Source organism: Mustela erminea, chromosome 19, assembly GCF_009829155.1.
Source record: "Mustela erminea isolate mMusErm1 chromosome 19, mMusErm1.Pri, whole genome shotgun sequence".
Taxonomy (NCBI): domain Eukaryota; kingdom Metazoa; phylum Chordata; class Mammalia; order Carnivora; family Mustelidae; genus Mustela; species Mustela erminea.
The window spans coordinates 31,445,031-31,462,785 of record NC_045632.1 but is presented as its reverse complement, the minus strand read 5'-3'; the positions used below and the strand labels follow the sequence as shown (position 1 = coordinate 31,462,785).

General features: G+C 43.1%; 1 protein-coding gene across 3 annotated transcripts in view; it reads right to left on the bottom strand.

The window, feature by feature from the left end:
* Positions 1 to 17,755, bottom strand: part of FTO (FTO alpha-ketoglutarate dependent dioxygenase) — a 377,970-nt gene that overhangs the window by 184,328 nt on the left and 175,887 nt on the right. For all 3 annotated transcript variants that reach the window (XM_032324553.1, XM_032324552.1, XM_032324554.1), the window contains exon 7: positions 16,279 to 16,398. In XM_032324553.1, coding sequence (XP_032180444.1) covers positions 16,279 to 16,398 — 120 coding nt within the window. The remainder of the gene's footprint in view (positions 1 to 16,278; positions 16,399 to 17,755) is intronic.

The window sequence follows — 17,755 nt, the reverse complement described above, 5'->3', positions numbered from 1 at the left end:
TAGCAGCGTGAATGGGAAGCCCAGGTTACGAGCAAACTCTGAGACGGGGGTCTCAGAGAACTACAGGAACGCGCTGTGTGAGAGGGTAGGGGACAGGGAATTAGTAGACAGCAGGAGGAATAAACAGAGGATAGATTCAAAGCAGTGATGCTAAAATATGCCAGGCATGGACGCCTGGGTGGCTCAGTAGGTTAAGTGACTGCCTTCGGCTCAGGTCATGAACCTGGAGTCCCAGGATCGAGTCCCACATTGGGCTCCCTGCTCCGCAGGGAGTCTGCTTCTAAAGCTGACCTTTCTCCTCTCATGCTCTCTCTCTTTCCTTCTCTCTCTCTCTCAAATAAATAAATAAAATCTTTTAAATAAAATAAAATAAAAAATAAAATATGCCAGGCAGTGTGCAAAATGCTGTGCGTATCACCTCGGGCAAATCTCACAATGATCCCCTAAGGGAGGCATTTCCATTAACCCCATTTTAGAGATGGGGGATACCTGAGATTCCCCAAGTGACCACCCAGTAGCATACATAGCTAAGTGACAGAGTGAGGACTTGAACCCTACCCTGACTCACTTGAGAACTCAAGCTCTTAACCCAAAAATACCCAAGCTTGTGGAGTTCAAAGGGAATGAGGGCTCAAACCGAAATGACCTGGTGACACAGACAGCGACAGAAGCTGAGTCCACAACACAGCAAGCGGTGAGTCCCAGGAGGGGCCCAGAGTGGTAGGGGGGGACCCCAACCAGTTCCTGAGAATCAAAGTCTACAAACGAGCTTCATGGAGGGGGTCAGAGGAAAGTTCTCCACCCCTCCTGAGACCTCTTTTTGTCCTCGCCTTTACCTGAAAATAGAATTCCCACCACTCCCCAAATAATCTCAGTCCTCTCCAAAGACTTCTGGAAATACACTCTTACCTAGGAACTACATACAGGGGCTGGCTACAGGCTTCGACCCACATTCCTGGAACCAAGCAGAGAAAGGCCCTGAGTAGACAATGGGCACTGCTGACATGACCTGCTGAAGACTGACAGGCGGAGGAAGAACGAAAGTGAGCCGGAGAGGCCAAGGCGGCTCAGGGTACCGCCAACAGCACCACAGAAACTCAGTCCTGAATAGAATCCATGAAGAACCTAACTTCACACAGTAAATCAGGCACCGTGCCATGTTCCCAGGAGTAAGGAGCCCCTCCTTCGCCTCCCACTGACAAAAACAGAGCACAGAGCCCAAGGACTCGGAAAGGTCAGGGGCCACGAACTCCCCATCCGGAACACAGTTCCGCCACATGATGACGTCACTGGATGTCAGGGCAACGGCTCGGATCACCTGGCCTGACTCAGCTGACCCGGCACACAACCCCCCGGTTAAAGAGAACCACCGGCCCACGTGAACCGGCCAAGGAAATCCGAGCGCCGCTTGCTAGAGAACCTCTACTTCTACCAGGAGTCTTTGGTTGCAAGGAACAGAACGGAGTTTTCGCTTAGATTCTGGTGAAGAGGAGAGCAGATGACCTCTGCTAACTGCACACCCCAGCTCGGTCGGTCACTGCTTCTGTGACCTTGGCCGAGTCACCTCCTCTCTCTGAGCCTCAGTCTCCTCGGCTGCAAAGCAGGAAGGAGAGAAATGCTAATGAAAAACTGTGAGACACCAGTCTTCACCAGTCACAGTTGCAAAAAGTCTGTTAATATACTGCACCGGTGAGGATGTGGGAAAAACAAGCTCTATGCCACATAAACCCTACATGTATATACATATACATGAACACACACACACACACGCACAAACACTGCTCCAAACTCTAAGGAAGGCAATTTGTCCCTCTCCAAACTAAAAATACACATATCCTCTGCCCAGCAATTCCGCTCTCAGATACTACCGTAGACGGTATATGGGAAAATCCTACATGTTACAATATTCATTTCAACATTATTTGTGAAAGCTTAAGACAGGAGGGGACTGGTTGAATTATGAAGCCACACAATGAAAAACCAGGCAGGCATTTGAAAGAACATACAACTATGGAAAGATCTCTGAGACAGAGCGTTATTCATTTGAGAAACAACACATAAAGGTTTGTACATACATAGAACGTTTCTGGAAAGGTACAGAAAACATAGTGAAGGGTGCTGGGCCCCAGGGAAGGGAAAAGGGTGGCAGGGCGAATGTACAGGAGAAAAAGACTGGCTTGTGCACTCTTCACAGGCTTTTTGTGCTTGCTGAATTCAGCCCCAGGTGCAGGTGTCAGCAAACAGGTCGGAACCAGCCCACCACGAGCTGAGGCAGCCAGACGAAGTCGACGCCCCTCTACCTGGAGCCGCTGAAGAGAGCAGGTCCTTGATGCAGTACCCAGATGCGGTCAGAGAAGGAAGACAGATGCTGGACAGGTGAAAACAGTACACCTACCTCGATATGAAAGAGCTGAATTTTGATCTGCCGGGCCCAAACACAGGGCAGAGAGAAGGGTCCGGGGCAACATTGCTATCATCCTATTTTGCTACTTGCATCAGCTGAAAGTTAGTAGAAATCTAGAGAAGAGAAGGCATGGCCCCTGGGAGGCTCGGGAATGGCAGCAAGCGCTCAATTGGGAGTTGGGAAATCTGGGCGCAGAGTCCGCTAGCATTTGGCTCCATTGCCCCCAGACGGGCCTCTATACGTTCTGAGCCCTTCCTTTTCCAAAAGGAAGAGAAAGAGATGCTCCGCTCTCGGCTCCTTTCTCATGCTGACACTGGAAGATTCCACAGCAGCTGGGTTTCCAAAGCATGTCCAAGCCTCGTGGCGTGAGCACCGCCAGTAGAGTTGGTACAGAAAGCATGAGGCCAAGGTTCCAGGCCTTGGAAGAAATGAAGCAAAGACAAATGTGAACGCATCGCTGCTGCCGGTTTCTCCTCGCATTGTGAGGAAGAAAGAGACTCCAAGAGATAGCAAGGAGATAGCATTTTTTTTTTTAAGACTTTATTTATTTATTTGACAGAGAAAGCAAGCACCAGTAGGGGGAGCAGCAGGCAGAGCGAGAGGGGAAATAGACTCCCCGCTGAGCAGGGCGGGTGCCAGATGCGAGGCTTGATCCCAGGACCCTGGGATCACGATGTGAGCCAAAGGCAGACGCTTAAGGACTGAGCCACCCAGGCGCCCCAAGGAGATAACAGCATTCTAAAAAGCCTGAAGCCAGGGCCGCCTGGGTGGCTCAGTTGGTTAAGCAACTGCCTCAGTTCAGGTCACGATCCCACGGTCCTGGGATGGAGTCCCGCATTGGGCTCCCAGCTCCATGAAGAGTCTGCTTCACCCTCTGACCTTCTCCTCTCTCTCCCTCTCTCTCTCTCTTTCTTTCTCTCTCTCTCAAATAAATTTTAAAAAAGCACAAAGCCCATTCGGTTCTCTAGGGAAGCCTCCCACTTGGGTGCGACTCTCAGACGGCTCTCTAGTCAAATGAAACGGTAGCCCCATCATATGGCTTCTTTATCTCACCAATACGTAAGGAGAGATGGTGGCCTCTAAATTCGCTTCAGACCTTGGCTTCCTGAGCAGAATCAAAGCTAAGACAATCCTGCAGAAGCCCAGTGTCTGAAGAACCAAGTCACGGAGTTATCAGTCACTCAAGAATTAATGCCTCGTGCCTTAAAAAGTAGTAAAGCTAAATAAAAATAAAATAAAATAAAAACAAAAAGTCACTGGGAAATTTTTCCATGGAGGAAAAAGAAGGCGTATTGGGCAGAAATCAATCCATTAAGGTGGGAGAGAGCCCAGAGTGAACTGCCACTATTTACACTGTGAACAGTGACTAAGTCTTCCAAGCAGTGTGACAGACAAGGCAAAATGGGACGGCAAACATGGGGCAGCATGGGGTGGCCAAGCACGAACGTGGAGCCATTCGCCAAAGAATGGGGAGGTATGTGCGGGAAAGAAACCACTCGATTTCAGCAGCGGAAATGATAGGCTACCACACCCGCTATCCCGAACCAAATCAAACAAGTCATGAATGACACTTTGGCTGTAATTTCAAAATACTTTATGCAAGTACATAAGTCCTCAGAACTGTCCCCTCTCCAAGAAGCATGGGAGACATCACTTAATTCGGACCTCAATTCCCATATCAAAAAAGAGAGAGAGAGAGAAAGAGAGACCTAAACAAGAAAGAGAATCGGAAATGGTTCACACATGGAAAGACATGCCTCTGACCGAAATCCAAAATTATTAGGTTGGTATTCAGTTTGTGAGGGGGGAAAAAAAAAAGACCTTGGTAGGAAAATGTATCAAGTCATTTGCAGTTCTCCTTCTGCAAATGGACAGTGTTGCTTATTTGCCGTATTAAGGATGCAGATCTGTCTTCAAATTAGGGCGATTAACAGAATTTTGACTTGTCTCCCCTTTGCCAATGCAAGATGGTAAGAAAGATTTCATTTTCTTTTTACTTGTGCACGATTAGCGCTTGGCTTTCCATGACTCTGAGAGCCCAGCAGTCATTAAAGGGTAAAAGCACTGTACCTTGCAAAGAAATGCATTAGAAAAGGGTCCTTGCTAATCTTCCTAATCTTATCTCTCACTACTGGACTCACACAAACCACACTCCATCCAGTCTAATCAAGTTTGCGAGCAGATTTTGTGTTTTTCCACTACAATGTCTCGGCTTCTAGCATCTCTGAATATCCTCCACCCATCTCCATCTATCAAAATCCGTTGTATTCCCAAAGGCCTATGTCAGAATCCACTCTCCCCTTTGATTTTTCTTCCTCTGAATTACTTACTGCCTTGTGCCTTATCAACCTGGGAGACAGAAGTCCTGGCTTTTTGCAGAACTTCACACTTATCTGCACAAAGTAGAGCAGATGAATGAGGAAATGATTAGAATGAAGAATGTATATTTCTTTTCTGATGTCACTCTATTAAAATAGGTTGCAAATATCATTACGGTCCCAATTTTTTTTTTTTAGGTATATTCCATAAAAAGATCTCAGTGTGTAATTAAAAAAAAATGTGAAAGGGGTAGATGTTAATGTTTCAGATTTAGAAGACAGAAACGAAGTGTCTTAACACAATAGTCTTTTTTATGAGACTATTCTATTCAATTTCCAGGTTTTGCAGACCACTCAATAAAGAGGTCAGTTTCTTTCAGAGCTCGTATTTGGTGCCCTCCCCAGCAAAATGTAATCAAGGCTATTCTGATCTAGACAGAAAACAACCGTGCCTAGCTAACTAAACTAATTAAGTCAGAATCCTTTTCCCACCAAAGGAAAACAGAAAAAAAACAAACAAACAAAACATTTTAGAGACAGATCCTGAGAACCCCAGCAGGCCACCTTGTGTTCCTTATATATAAGGACACCATGTATATTTGCTCTGTCTCAAGACAAAAAAGAGAGATGGAACATTCCAGAACAACCAGTCAGAAGACCTTGGGGTCAGTAGCGAACATTACCGTTTCTCTCCTTCTTCCTTAACAAAGGTAGGGGAAAGGAGTGGGGGAATCTTCAGCCTCCTGTGGTCTGTACACCAAAACCTTTGTAAGGTCTCGTTCCCCCCATTTCACTCAAGGAGCCAGGGCGCCTCATGGACTCAGCAAGAGCAGTTCTGCGGCTCATAAAATTACAACCAAACTTTTCCCTTTGTTCTAGCAAAAGACTTCCTGTGAGAAAGCAGTAATCCTTTAAAGCTTTCCAGCCCAGAGGTCTCTCCTGGTTTGTATTCCCCCAGCCCCATCCCCCAGAGGAAAAGCTCAATCACATCACAAGGCATTTCTTGGTTCCAAGCTGTACTGGGGCTCAAGGACTCCTGGTGAGGAAAGAAAACTGGTCATCTGAACATCCTTTCCTGGGATCTGTCTGAAGTGTAGACAAGCAGCAAAGATGAATATTAATATGCCTTCCATCATCAAAAGCTATTGCATACCCAAAGGATGATAAATATTTTAATCAGTTTTCAGCTTGTCTAGCGGAAGTCAGTTTACTCCTCAGAGATTTCCCCTCGTTCTGTGCCCAAAACCTGTCCAGTCTACACTGCTTTCCCTATATAACTTCCGGAAATTAGGAATAAAAAGTTCAACCAAGCTTTGTTGGGGAACTCATTAATTTTTTGACAATTTTACTCTATGAAGTTTTCCAAGAACAGGAGAATCTAAAATCTGAAGAATGCCAACAGATGAGACAGAACACCACGGTTCTAAGTTTCAGCAGCACTGCTGCTAATAAGCTGCTTCCGGCTCACATTTAAAAAAAAATTTTTTTTCCTATTTGCATAAGTTGCTTGCCTGTGACTGTTCCATCTTCTCAGTGTAAACGCCAGAGGCATAAAACAGGACCTTCTCAGGCATCCTCTGTGCTCTCTCGGTATTATTATTTTTTAAATGTTAAAGGAGTTTGGGGAAACTGTTGGGTGGGTTATATTTGTTTAAAAAATAAAACTAACCCTACAGTACTACTGTTAAGCAGGACCTGACATTTTTGGGAAATGGAGAGTTAAAAAGAATTTATTAAAGGCCATGCTGCCCTAACAAGGGTGGGTCCAGGATGCTGACCTCACCTCAATTCGTTTCTTCAACAAGGACGCATCAAGTATCTACTACATTCCAGACACTGTTCGAGAAGCTGGGAAATGACAGGGAATGAGACAAAGTCCGGCTCTCACCGGGACTATACTCAGTAGAGGCAGACAGTGAATGTGGCGGACAGCGGAGAGCAACAGGAAGCAAAGGAGAACAGGGCAAGGCACTCGCTGTCATAAGAAACTCTCTCCAAGGACTGACACGAGCAGTGGGACCTCATGAAGTGATGCAAGGAGTCATGCAAATTAACAGAGGGAAGAATATTCTAGAAGGAGGTGACGACAAATGCCAAGTCTATGATGCAGGAGGAAGCTGAGAGTGTTCTAAAGACAGTAGAAGGGTGAGTGGGGGACTGGGAGGGAGGAGAAATAACGTTCAGGGGCGGGGGGGATGCACAGACCCTGTAGTGCTCTAGGCTCGTTGCAAGAAGTGGGATGATGACAAGTTTGGGCTGGGGCATGAAATACCAGACTTGTATTTTTTCCCCAATATTTTATTTATTTATTTGCAGAGAGAGAGAGATCACAAGTAGGCAGAGAGGCAGGCAGAGAGAGAGGGGGAAGCAGGCTTCCTGCTGAGCAGAGAGCCCGATGTGGGGCTTGATCCCAGGACCCTGAGATCCTGACCTGAGTGGAAGGCAGATGCTTAACTGACTGAGCCACCCAGGCGCCCCAGACTTGTATTTTTTTAAAAAAAGACTCTCTGGGGACACCTGGGTGGCTCAGTCAGTTAAGCATCAGCCTTCCACTCAGGTCAGGATCCCAGGGTCCTGGGATCGAGTCCCGCATCAGGCTCCCTGCTCAACGGGGAGCCTGCTTCTCCTTCTCCCACCGCTCCCTGTGCTTGTGCCCATGCTCGCTCGCTCTCTCTCTGACAAATGAATAAAATCTTTTAAAAAATAAAGGAACACTCTCATAGGGATGGACACAGGGTGGGAGGAGGAGGGAGGCTATTTAGACAAATGATGGTGGTTCTTACCAAGGTGATAACACGGGGGTGGGGGGTGAGGGGGTGGGGGGGTGAAGGGTGGCTAGACCATGAATATTTTGAAAACAGAGTTAACAGGATTCACTGATAAATCAAGGGATAAATCAAGAGAACTCCAAGATTATAGGCTGAGTAACTGGACAGCGCAGATTACTGAACTCTGTGATCCTGGGAGAAAAACTCGGAGATGATGGGAATCAAGAGTTTGGTTTGAGATATGTTAAATTTGAGATATTATGACTAAATAGCTAAACATGGCTTACCTTGCCCAACCACTATTCAGGTCTCCAAGACATCAGACCCCAGTACCCAGACGATATTAATAGGTAATATTAATTTATTACAGGCACTGGAATATCCCACAACTTCCATCCGTTAAAAAATTCACTGTTAACTACATGAAAAGTTTATGACGTTAAATAAAATACAAGCCCTCTTGATCCCCCAACATCTGTTAAAGATCTGATGCATTATTCTGGGTATTTCATTATTGCTCATTTAAATAATAATATTTAAGTAAAGTGATATATATATTATATTATCAATTTGCCACCTGTTCCACGTTTTCATAACCAAAGCAGATATGTCTGAAACAGTAGAAATTAATTTTGAGTACTGCCATAGAACTCCAGACTTATTTAAAGGCTAATTTTGTCAATCAATCAAAAACAAGTTGGAGGTTATCTGAGATTTTTAGACACATCAAGGAAAAATTTACAAATGAGATCGTCACAGGTGGTTCCAGATGGGCTGAGGTCATGCAGAGGAAATACAAAAAAAGTCAATCATAATTTACGTGTTAGGGGAAAAGATGGTGTTAAAAACATCATCTACAAATGATCACAGAGATACTTTCAGGAATACTGAAAAGGCAACATATCAAGTTTCCCTTAGTTTAAAAAAAGATCATTCTTCTGCAGATGTCAATGAAAAGGGAGCAGGATCATGGTTATGTTACCCTTAATGCACGGAAGAGCCGACTTAATGTGTTCCCAGCGCTCTCTGGTAAGTCAGATTTTGGCACTGGGAGCACATTTCTCCAGAGACATTTTTGCAAAATATGGAAAGATTCCCAGCCCAGCTTCCCAAAATATTTAGCCCACAGTGGGGCAGAAACATTACCAGAGTAGCACTGGGCTCCAATTCATTGAGTCCCTCTAGCTCCAGGACTGATCCCAGTTCTGGAGGAAGGGAAATGAAAAATGGGGAGGGATGATGTCACTAAGGGGGATTCAGTCAAATGACCTCTAAGTAAGGGCTCCTAACAGAGGACTGTCTACATTCCTTTTAAAATCACTAGTGGTGGGGCCCCTGGATGGCTCAGTCAGTTAAACATCCGCCTTCAGCTCAGGTCATGATCTTAGGATCCTGGGATCGAACCCCATGTTGGGCTCCATGCTCAGTGGGGAGTCTGTTTCTCCCTCTCCCTCTGCCCCTCCCCCAGCTCGTGCTCTAATAAATAAATAAGATCCTTAAAAAAAATAAAATCAGTGATGCTGATGCCTTGTGTGTGTACAGTATTTTACGTTATGTCCTTTTCATTCGATCATTTTAACAATTTTCTTCAGAAGGTAACAGTCTTAGGGACCATTCATTAACCAACTAGGGGAAAAAAGATCCTATAATCTTTTTTTTTTAATTAATTTATTTTTTTCAGCGTAACAGTATTTATTGTTTTTGCACCACACCCAGTGCTCCCATGCAATCTGTGCCCTCTCTAATATCCACCACCTGGCTCCCCCAACCTCCCACCCCCCACCCCAAAAAGATCCTATAATCTTGATAACATTCCCAACAACTGGCACATATCCTTTGGAAATCTTGATTTCCTTTCAAAACTGTAGGCTTGCCGATTTTTTTTTTTAAACATTTCATTTATTTATTTGACAGAGAGAGATCACAAGTAGGCAGAGAGAGAGAGGAGGAAGCAGGCTCTCCACGGAGCAGAGACCCCCATGTGGGGCTTGATCCCAGGACCCTGGGATCATGACCTGAGCTGAAGGCAGAGGCTTTAACCCACTGAGCCACCCAGGCGCCCCTGATTTTCTTTTAATATAACTTCATTCTTCTAGACGGAGACTCTTCTAGAATAACTCAAAGGTCTTTCTCATAAGATAAATGACAGACTGGAGTTGAATTTACTGCCCCACTCCCTACCTCAGCCACCCTAAGTACTAGAGGAAATAAGGTATATAATTGTTTAAGGCTGTAACTTTTCCAGGAAAAAAAAAAAAGGAAATTACTGACACCCCAATCTGGCACCCGAGGTTCTGATGCACATCTGAAATGCTATGATGGTCGGCTAGTCAAAGAAATCTAAAAGAAATGCCAGCAGCCGAGGCTATAAGAGCACCCCTGGGGGAGAGTAGCAGAATCTTCACACCTCTGCATCAATCTGAAATCTGGTATGGTTAAAATTATTTAAAACAACCAAATCTGTCTCTTTGAAAAGAAAATAGAACATGTGTGAAATGCACACGTGTGCCCCTGTGTGTGTGTGTGTGTGTGCATGTGGTGTGTGTGTATCTATCTAACAAAGGCTAGCAAAATGTACCTAAAGCCTAAGGAATCAAGGATGAAAGAGAAATGTGGCTGTTTTTTTGAGGTTAAGAGTTAAGAGAGATGGCAAGGTTTGTCCTTGGCACTTCCCAGCTCCCATCACTCTGCCTCGCTGTTTTTGGCTTCTTTAGCCTTGTTCCTCGTGTGTGCGGAGCAGAGGCACCTGAACGATCCCTCTTAACATTCCTGGGATGTAACAGGCACATTCTAGTACTGGGTACCAATAAACCTCAACTTTCCTACAGCTCACGCAAGGGTTAAAAACGGAAAGTCCTACCCACTGGTTTGCTCTGATGTTCCTGGAGATATTGTCACTGGATGTATCCTCAGTAGAATTCTATTCAACACCTCTGTCTTTAAGTACAAAGCTGTAGGCTGTAGCAGCTTTAAGAAACATAAGTATCCCTTTTTTCTGCTGCACAGTATCTGTGTGTGAAATTCTCTAAAGGGGTTTAAGTATTTACCCTGAACACTATCAGACGGTTTCTAAAATTTTCCTTATCCAGTTGCAAAAACACTTCAAAGAGAATCATAAACATAGTCCTTTGTGCTTTCGATGCACATTCTGTTTCTCAAGCTTAAGCCCGAATTCTCTTGGAATTGTAAGTTTTTTTTTCCCAAAAAGACAGGATACACAATGCTTTCTTTTTTTTTTTTTTTAATTCATTACTAAGTCTGCAGCGACTAAGGGAAAAAAAACCTGGAAAACTCTGAGAGAAATCCAGAAGGCAATCAAAGAAGGAATCAAAACTTGTTAGAAATTCATTGCTAAATTACATGTATAATTTCCCCTCAGATATTTTACTCTTACTAGAACAATGCGGCTATGGGGAACGGCGGTGGGGGGCTGAGGAGGGAGAAGACTGGAAAGCACTAACCTTCAGTGAACACGTTTAAGATAACAAAAACGTGAGCCAGGGATTTTCAGCCACTGTAGCTGAAAAGTGACTTTTTTCCTCCACCCCCGCAAATTTCCAAAGCTAAATATAGAGGTCCCCAAACTCAGCGTCTGTGTACATAATATGAATTATTGGGTGTTTGTAACTGTTTACCTGCCTCCAATCTGTGCTTATCCTGAGCCACTCAGCACTGCAGCCATCAAAAGAAGGAGCAGGGAACTTAACCACCAGACATCTCACAACAAATCCTAAATTACTATAATGTATTCTGCTCCTGTATCAGTGATGCTAATACTGAAAAATGGAAGAGGGGATTACATGTTTGCAAATATAATTCAGTATCATACGTGAACACTAAAGGGGACGTATTTATATACACACACATATTTATACACACGTATGTAAATATAAGTTGGTGACTTCACAATTAACTTAAGCAGAAAATTAATATTTATATCCTTTTCTTCCTCATACCCCCCCCAAAGCTTTAATCCTGTAAGAAAGCTTAAAATGAACTTAGCTAACTGAACTGTAAAAGAATAGCCAATGCGGAGATCCTAAGTATATATTTCAGTGTATGAAAAAGCAGCCTTGTTCCTCTATTCAGTTACAAAGAATTTAATCTAAAGCATTGAGATCAGAGCTTCGTTAATCTCTCCGAAAACAAACAAACCGCCCCTCCGCCCTATCCCGGCCTCCATCCTTGCCTTGGACTGGGTCACCTGCCAGAGGAGAGGCTCCAGAAGACAGCAGTGGGCAGGCCCCTGGCATGAGCTCTCCCAGATGATTTACACAGGCCAAAATGACAAGGGAAAATGCAGGAACGCATCTCGAAATTAAACTATTAGGACCAACTTGTAAAGGACAACCTTGACATTCCTAAGTACATTTCTCTCTTAAAACTTTGAACAATGAGAAACTGGTCACAGAATGAAATAAAACACCTACTCGTTTTTCCAGGTCTCTATGCTCTCCTGTGCCAAACTGTAAAGTAAATGGATAGAATTCAATGCAACCTAGAGCTTACCTAAGGTAATTATATGTTGTGTTTTAACGTTGTTTCAAAACGGATACATTAAAATGATCCAGTCTTGGCTCCTTCCCACTAAAGTCAATAAAGGTTAGGAAGGCCAACGGCTACATAGATGCACTGTTACCCCAGCATGAAGAACTCTTACGACAGGAAATGCAATTCAAAACATTCAAAATGATCAGGATTCTACTCTTCTCTTCTAAAAGAAACAGGCACTTAAAAAAAAAGCCGGGGGGCATGAAGAAATTTCTCTCCAGTATATCAATCATCCGTACTGCTGAAAATGTTTACTCTGGAAACTATTTTAGAATATTTCCACCAGATTATACTAAATTGACCTTTTGTTTTTTAAGGTCAAAGGGAAATGAATAAATGTCATCAATTTGGAGGCTATCACACGCAGTATTCTTTTCCGTATCACTGTGAATTTGATGGTGTTAAAACATTTTTATAGGTAAAATAAATGTCACTTTTGCAAAGTGCGATACCAGACCCTAAGAGACAAATGGCCTATCCGTTGAATCTCTGGCTACAGCAAGACTTCCTCACCTCACAGGAGACTTCGGCTTTTCATACTTCTCTTTACCCAGAAAGCAAAGCTTGTACAGTGTCTTTCAAATGGTAACTCTCTCTTATCCTGAAGAGTCGCCTCATAATACACTCATCTTGGCTGTGAGGTGGTGGGTTGGTTTAAGAAACTAAAATAAAATACAAATATCTGAATAGCGTTTCAGGGTTATACCACCATCCCGAACAGAGAGCAAAGATGACAGGAAAAGGCAAGGCTACATTCTTGGGTTATGTGAAAGGGCTGTGCAGCTTTGGGCTTCGTGGCTCACAAATTCATGAGGTAATATTCAGGGAAAATGTGATATTTTATCAGAATGTCATTCAAATATAAGGTTTAACATTTACATCACAAGAGCAAGCGGGGAGTAAAACTGTCCTGGGGTGGGCAGGATGGGGAGGGGAGAGAAGTGTCGAGAAAAAACAGTGTGATAAGGACAGTGCTTGCTGGAACAGAGAATGGGAAGTAATGGCTAGAGGAGTTTTAGAAGCAGTGGACTGAACTTTCTGAAATATGTAACTGGTTATGACATGTGAAGAAGCAATTACCATTAAGGGAAGAAATGTGATTTCAAAGCTCATTTTCCATTCTTCTGTATCCAACCTGAGACTACACCTTCCAACCGCAAAGTAGAAAAAAAAAACACCGAGATGGACAGAAATCATACCACCAGTCTCTTCCCTGATACCAGGGCCAGTCACAGGTTGCTGTACTCAAAAGCAAAAGGTGAAAAGTAATGTACATATCGCCCGAGATTTGTTTTGTTTTGTTTTGTTTTCACCAACAAGTGATCAACCATACAGTGCAAAACACAAAATACGTTAATTAGAGAAGTCTTTCCACAACACGCACATGGTTTTTACAATTTGGGGGGGGGGAAGCACAGAGATAAAGAAGAATCATTTGTCCAAAAGGATAATAATTTTGAGTAATATATTCCCCGGAAGCAAAGCGAGTACGTTCAGAAATGCTGTTCAGATTAGTCTAATTCTATAGAATCCAAATGTGCACCAAACACTGCACTTTTTATGTTAAATTGCTGTTGAATTTGTTAACCCACAACTGATTTCCTGTGTTATGGAATCTTGGAGATTACAGCTAACTTGAAGCAATGGGGATAATTCTTGACAGTTAATGGTACATTTATATGCATTTTCCTGAAAGGCCAGCATCTTGAGGCCTCCCACTGGTGGCTCAACATTGCCCCCTACTGCTTGCAACTGCAAACATGCGAGGTGGGCTGGTACGCAGGAGGAAATCAAGGCAGCGGGTGCCAGCTCCCCCAACACACCCTCCCCCCAGCACACAGATACCAGATGGCCGCACACTAACAGAGCCACAGAACCATAGACTTTCCCAGTGATTATTATCTTCTGTCTCTTCCAATAGCAGAAATAAATTATTATGAATTTGTTAAAAGTCATTCAGAGAGGCTTGAAGCCGTGCTTAAATTTAATTTAGAAGTATCATCCCTTTTATCTTGGCCCAAACCTTCACTCCGCTGATAACGATCACCCTGAGGCTGGCTGAGGAGAGACACTGGGGCCATTGATTTCACTCAGAACATTCAGTAATGCCACTCCAACGGCAAGGAAACTCGCTCTGGAGTGTTCCCAAGTCTGCTCTTCTTCTTGGTATTTTTTACACAAGCGTCATGAAGGAACCAGGAAATATTCCACCTAACTAATGTGCCCTGGCCTGATTTAAAAAAAAGAAATTATAACTAAAGCTTTTAAATGAATTCATAACGAATAGAATCAGGAAGTTCACAATACCGAAGACTACGCTTTAGAAGAAGGAAAAAAAACAAAACCTTGAGCAGAAGTGACACAAAGTTTCTTTTCACTTGTTTTTTTTTGTTTGTTTATTTGTTTTTACAAAAATCAATGAGTTCGTTTCTTATTTATTTGCCAATTTGAATTTTCTAAACTGTGGAACTGTCAAATTACAATCCCAAAGTCAACCTGATGTCTTTCTTAGAATCCATGTCTGGCAAATAAAGAGGTCCTTCTAACGCTTATGTGAATGGACAAAACCAGAATAGCATAGTAAAAAATTCCCTGAAACTGAAGCCGCCTTCATATATACATCCCATAAAAATGAAGCATACTCCACACAGGCGAATTTTAGGAACAGAACTAACTAAGGAGATTAAGGCATGGACTTTTCATTACCTCCAACTCGGTTTTACAATGCTCAGTTCTCTACTGGGACTCCGGTCTTTGGAGAAATCCATTTTTGTGATACTGTTAGTACAAGAAAAGGAGGATGATAACATTCCTTCCTCAGACATATATCCGTGAAAAGGCATGATTTAAAGATCTGAGGAGAGGTCTGGAAAGCAAGGACTTCGGATTCTGACCTAGACTTTCAAACGAAGACTCCTTCTGGGCTATGACTTGATATTTTCATTATTCTAAAATAGAGGTGAGCACCAGCTACGCATTTCTGCACACCAGCTCACTGTTCCCAGCACACTTCCCAGTCTGTGCAGGGGTACCATGTCTCAAGTTTGGCAGGTTTTTATCACTTCTCTTCTATGTTCCAAAGTCAATGGTTTGGAGGCAGGATGGTGACGTAGCGGAGGGCATGACCCTCGAGCCAGCCTTCCTGAGTTCAAATCCCAGTTCCCTCACTTCAAGGGCTGTATGATCTTGAGGAAATTATGTAAACCTTTTGGGGTTCAGTCTCCCAGTTTATGAAATAGAGAACCATCAGACTTACTTTATGGGGTTGTCATAAAAGTTAAATAAGTTATACGTAAAACATTCGGAACAGTGCCTGGTACTTCATAAGTATCACATAAGAGTCGGCTATTATTACTATTATTTAAATTAAGACTTAATTCAAAACTTGCAAGTGGCCTCAACCCGCCTTCCGGCTACATTTCCAACTACATCCCCTGACTCCTTGCTCTGGGTGGGCTGTCTGTCCTTCCTCACATGCAATCTTATTTAGTGTACTTCCTGGAGCCCAATGTTCCTCTCCCAATGTCCTATCTGACCCTACTCCTCCCCATCCAAAGTTCCCAAAAAGCTACATCTGCTGTTTCACAACAGTCCAGGTCTAGTGCTCTGAATTTAATACTCCCTCCTCTGGTCTGTGATTTTTTTTTTTCTTTTAATCTCCATTACAGGCTTTCATTTTAGCTAATATAACACCTGGCTACATTCATGTCTCTCTCCTTGTTAAATGAATGTAGCGGTTAAGAGCACAAGCCACAGAACCAGACTGCCTGGGTCTCCATCTTACTCAGTCACTTTACTCTGTGACCTTGGGCGAGGCACTTAATACCTCAATGTCTCAGTTTTCACATCTATAAATTAAGACTCATAAGGGTTTCTACACTTTGTAGGGCTGTTATATGAATTTCAGAAGTTAGTACGGGAAAACCCTTAGAACGGTGCCTGGTGAGTCTGAAAATGCAAATGAACTTTAGATCTTCTATCTGCAGTGTTGTTCCCTCCATGGCACGTCCTAGCACATGTTCCAACATGGCACCTTGTATGTTGGAAATACCCGATAAAACACTCACTGAACTAAAATGACCTTATACGGACAAAACTGGGCCTGTTCCTTACCAAGAGTTACCTGACTCAGTAGTTTAGAATAATGAATTATGTATTTGCCTATGCAAATTAGGTAGCTAAAGAGTTACACAGTAGAACATCCCAGAAAATATGGCCCCGGACCTCATGTACTTACCACACCTTCCATCTTCTTCCACAATTCTTCCAGTTGAGCCATAGGTTGACACCACCAATCAGTGCATTTTCTGTATCGATTTCCTTGAAACCAATACTGTCTCAGCCACTCGAACTCGACCTGGGGACCATAAGGAGAAGGCTGTTGTTATAATGCCCTCGTGAGAGACAATCAAGGACAATAATGTCATCACTCGATTCTCCTCTGGTCACTTAATTGCCACAGGGTGAGAAAAGGTGAGAAAAGCTCAGCCTAGACAGCTTCCAGTAAAACCTGGAGTCTCCAGAGCATTTCTGCAAAGCCAAGAAAAGAGTCTCAAAACTGAGGTCCTCTTAGCAAGACAACACTGCTGGGGTTTGGGGAGGGGTTTTCCATCGCATTTGTTAGTCAGACGTGAGGAGACTACATGTTCATCAACAAACCCTGAAAAAAAATTAATTAAAATGAATTTTACCAAAAAAAGCAAAACAAAACACAAATACTGAGATCCTAAAATATACAGCAGCCTGTACTGTGTATGACTGGGAAGACATAATCAAGATCGTTTTTTATTAACCATCTTTATTAAAGACTAGTATTTTAGAGCAAAACACAGACACATATTAAAAGGTATCAATTTCAAGTTTCTTAGATTTAAAATCAATAAAGAATTTACCATGGGCCAGGAGGAGCTGGTGAGAATTCCAGCTCTTATAATGAAATAATAGAGAGTTAATTGTGGGGGTGTGTATTAAAACTACAGCCATTCAAACTGGTACTTTTCAACTCAGGGCACATGACAACAGGTAGAAAGAACAACAAAGACATTAATAATTGCTTTTCCTTCCTATGAGCCTACTATGGTTATTATTATGATTATTACTTGCTGCCTTAGCATTCCTCCTTCTATTCTAGCAAAACCCCACTCTTCATTTGGTAACTGACCCCCTTCCCCAGTCCCAGTCCATGTGGTCTGGGGAGAGCTCTGGCCCCAATACCAAGGGTGGAGTGTGCCACCCCAATGTCAGCCAATCAGCCTACCACATTTCTCTAGTCACAGAATCAGGTCTGGGGGTAATGACCATATGTTCAATCACAGTAAGTCTGAAGACTGAGAAGATTCAGGAAGAGAATTCTACAACCATTTCACCACCAAACAGGGGAAAATGGAGACAACAAAGTAGGAAGTAAAACAAAATAAAAAGGAAAAAAAACAAAACCAGGTACTGGTGATGTCACCTGGCTCTTGATCAAGCTGTTCCTGAAGCCTTTTTCTACTTAAGCCAAGTCAGGCTGAGTTTTCTCTGTTGCAACTGAAATAATCGCTATGCATGTAGATGAGAGGCTGAGTAAAGTTCTGGAAGGGTCAGAAACTATTTTCTATCCATTTTCCATATCTTCGAAAGCTCATCTTCAACTTGAAAAAAATCAAATTTTACTGTCAAACTACAACTCTATTTATTCTCCCCAAACTCTTTTTACCTCTGCTGTCTAAAGA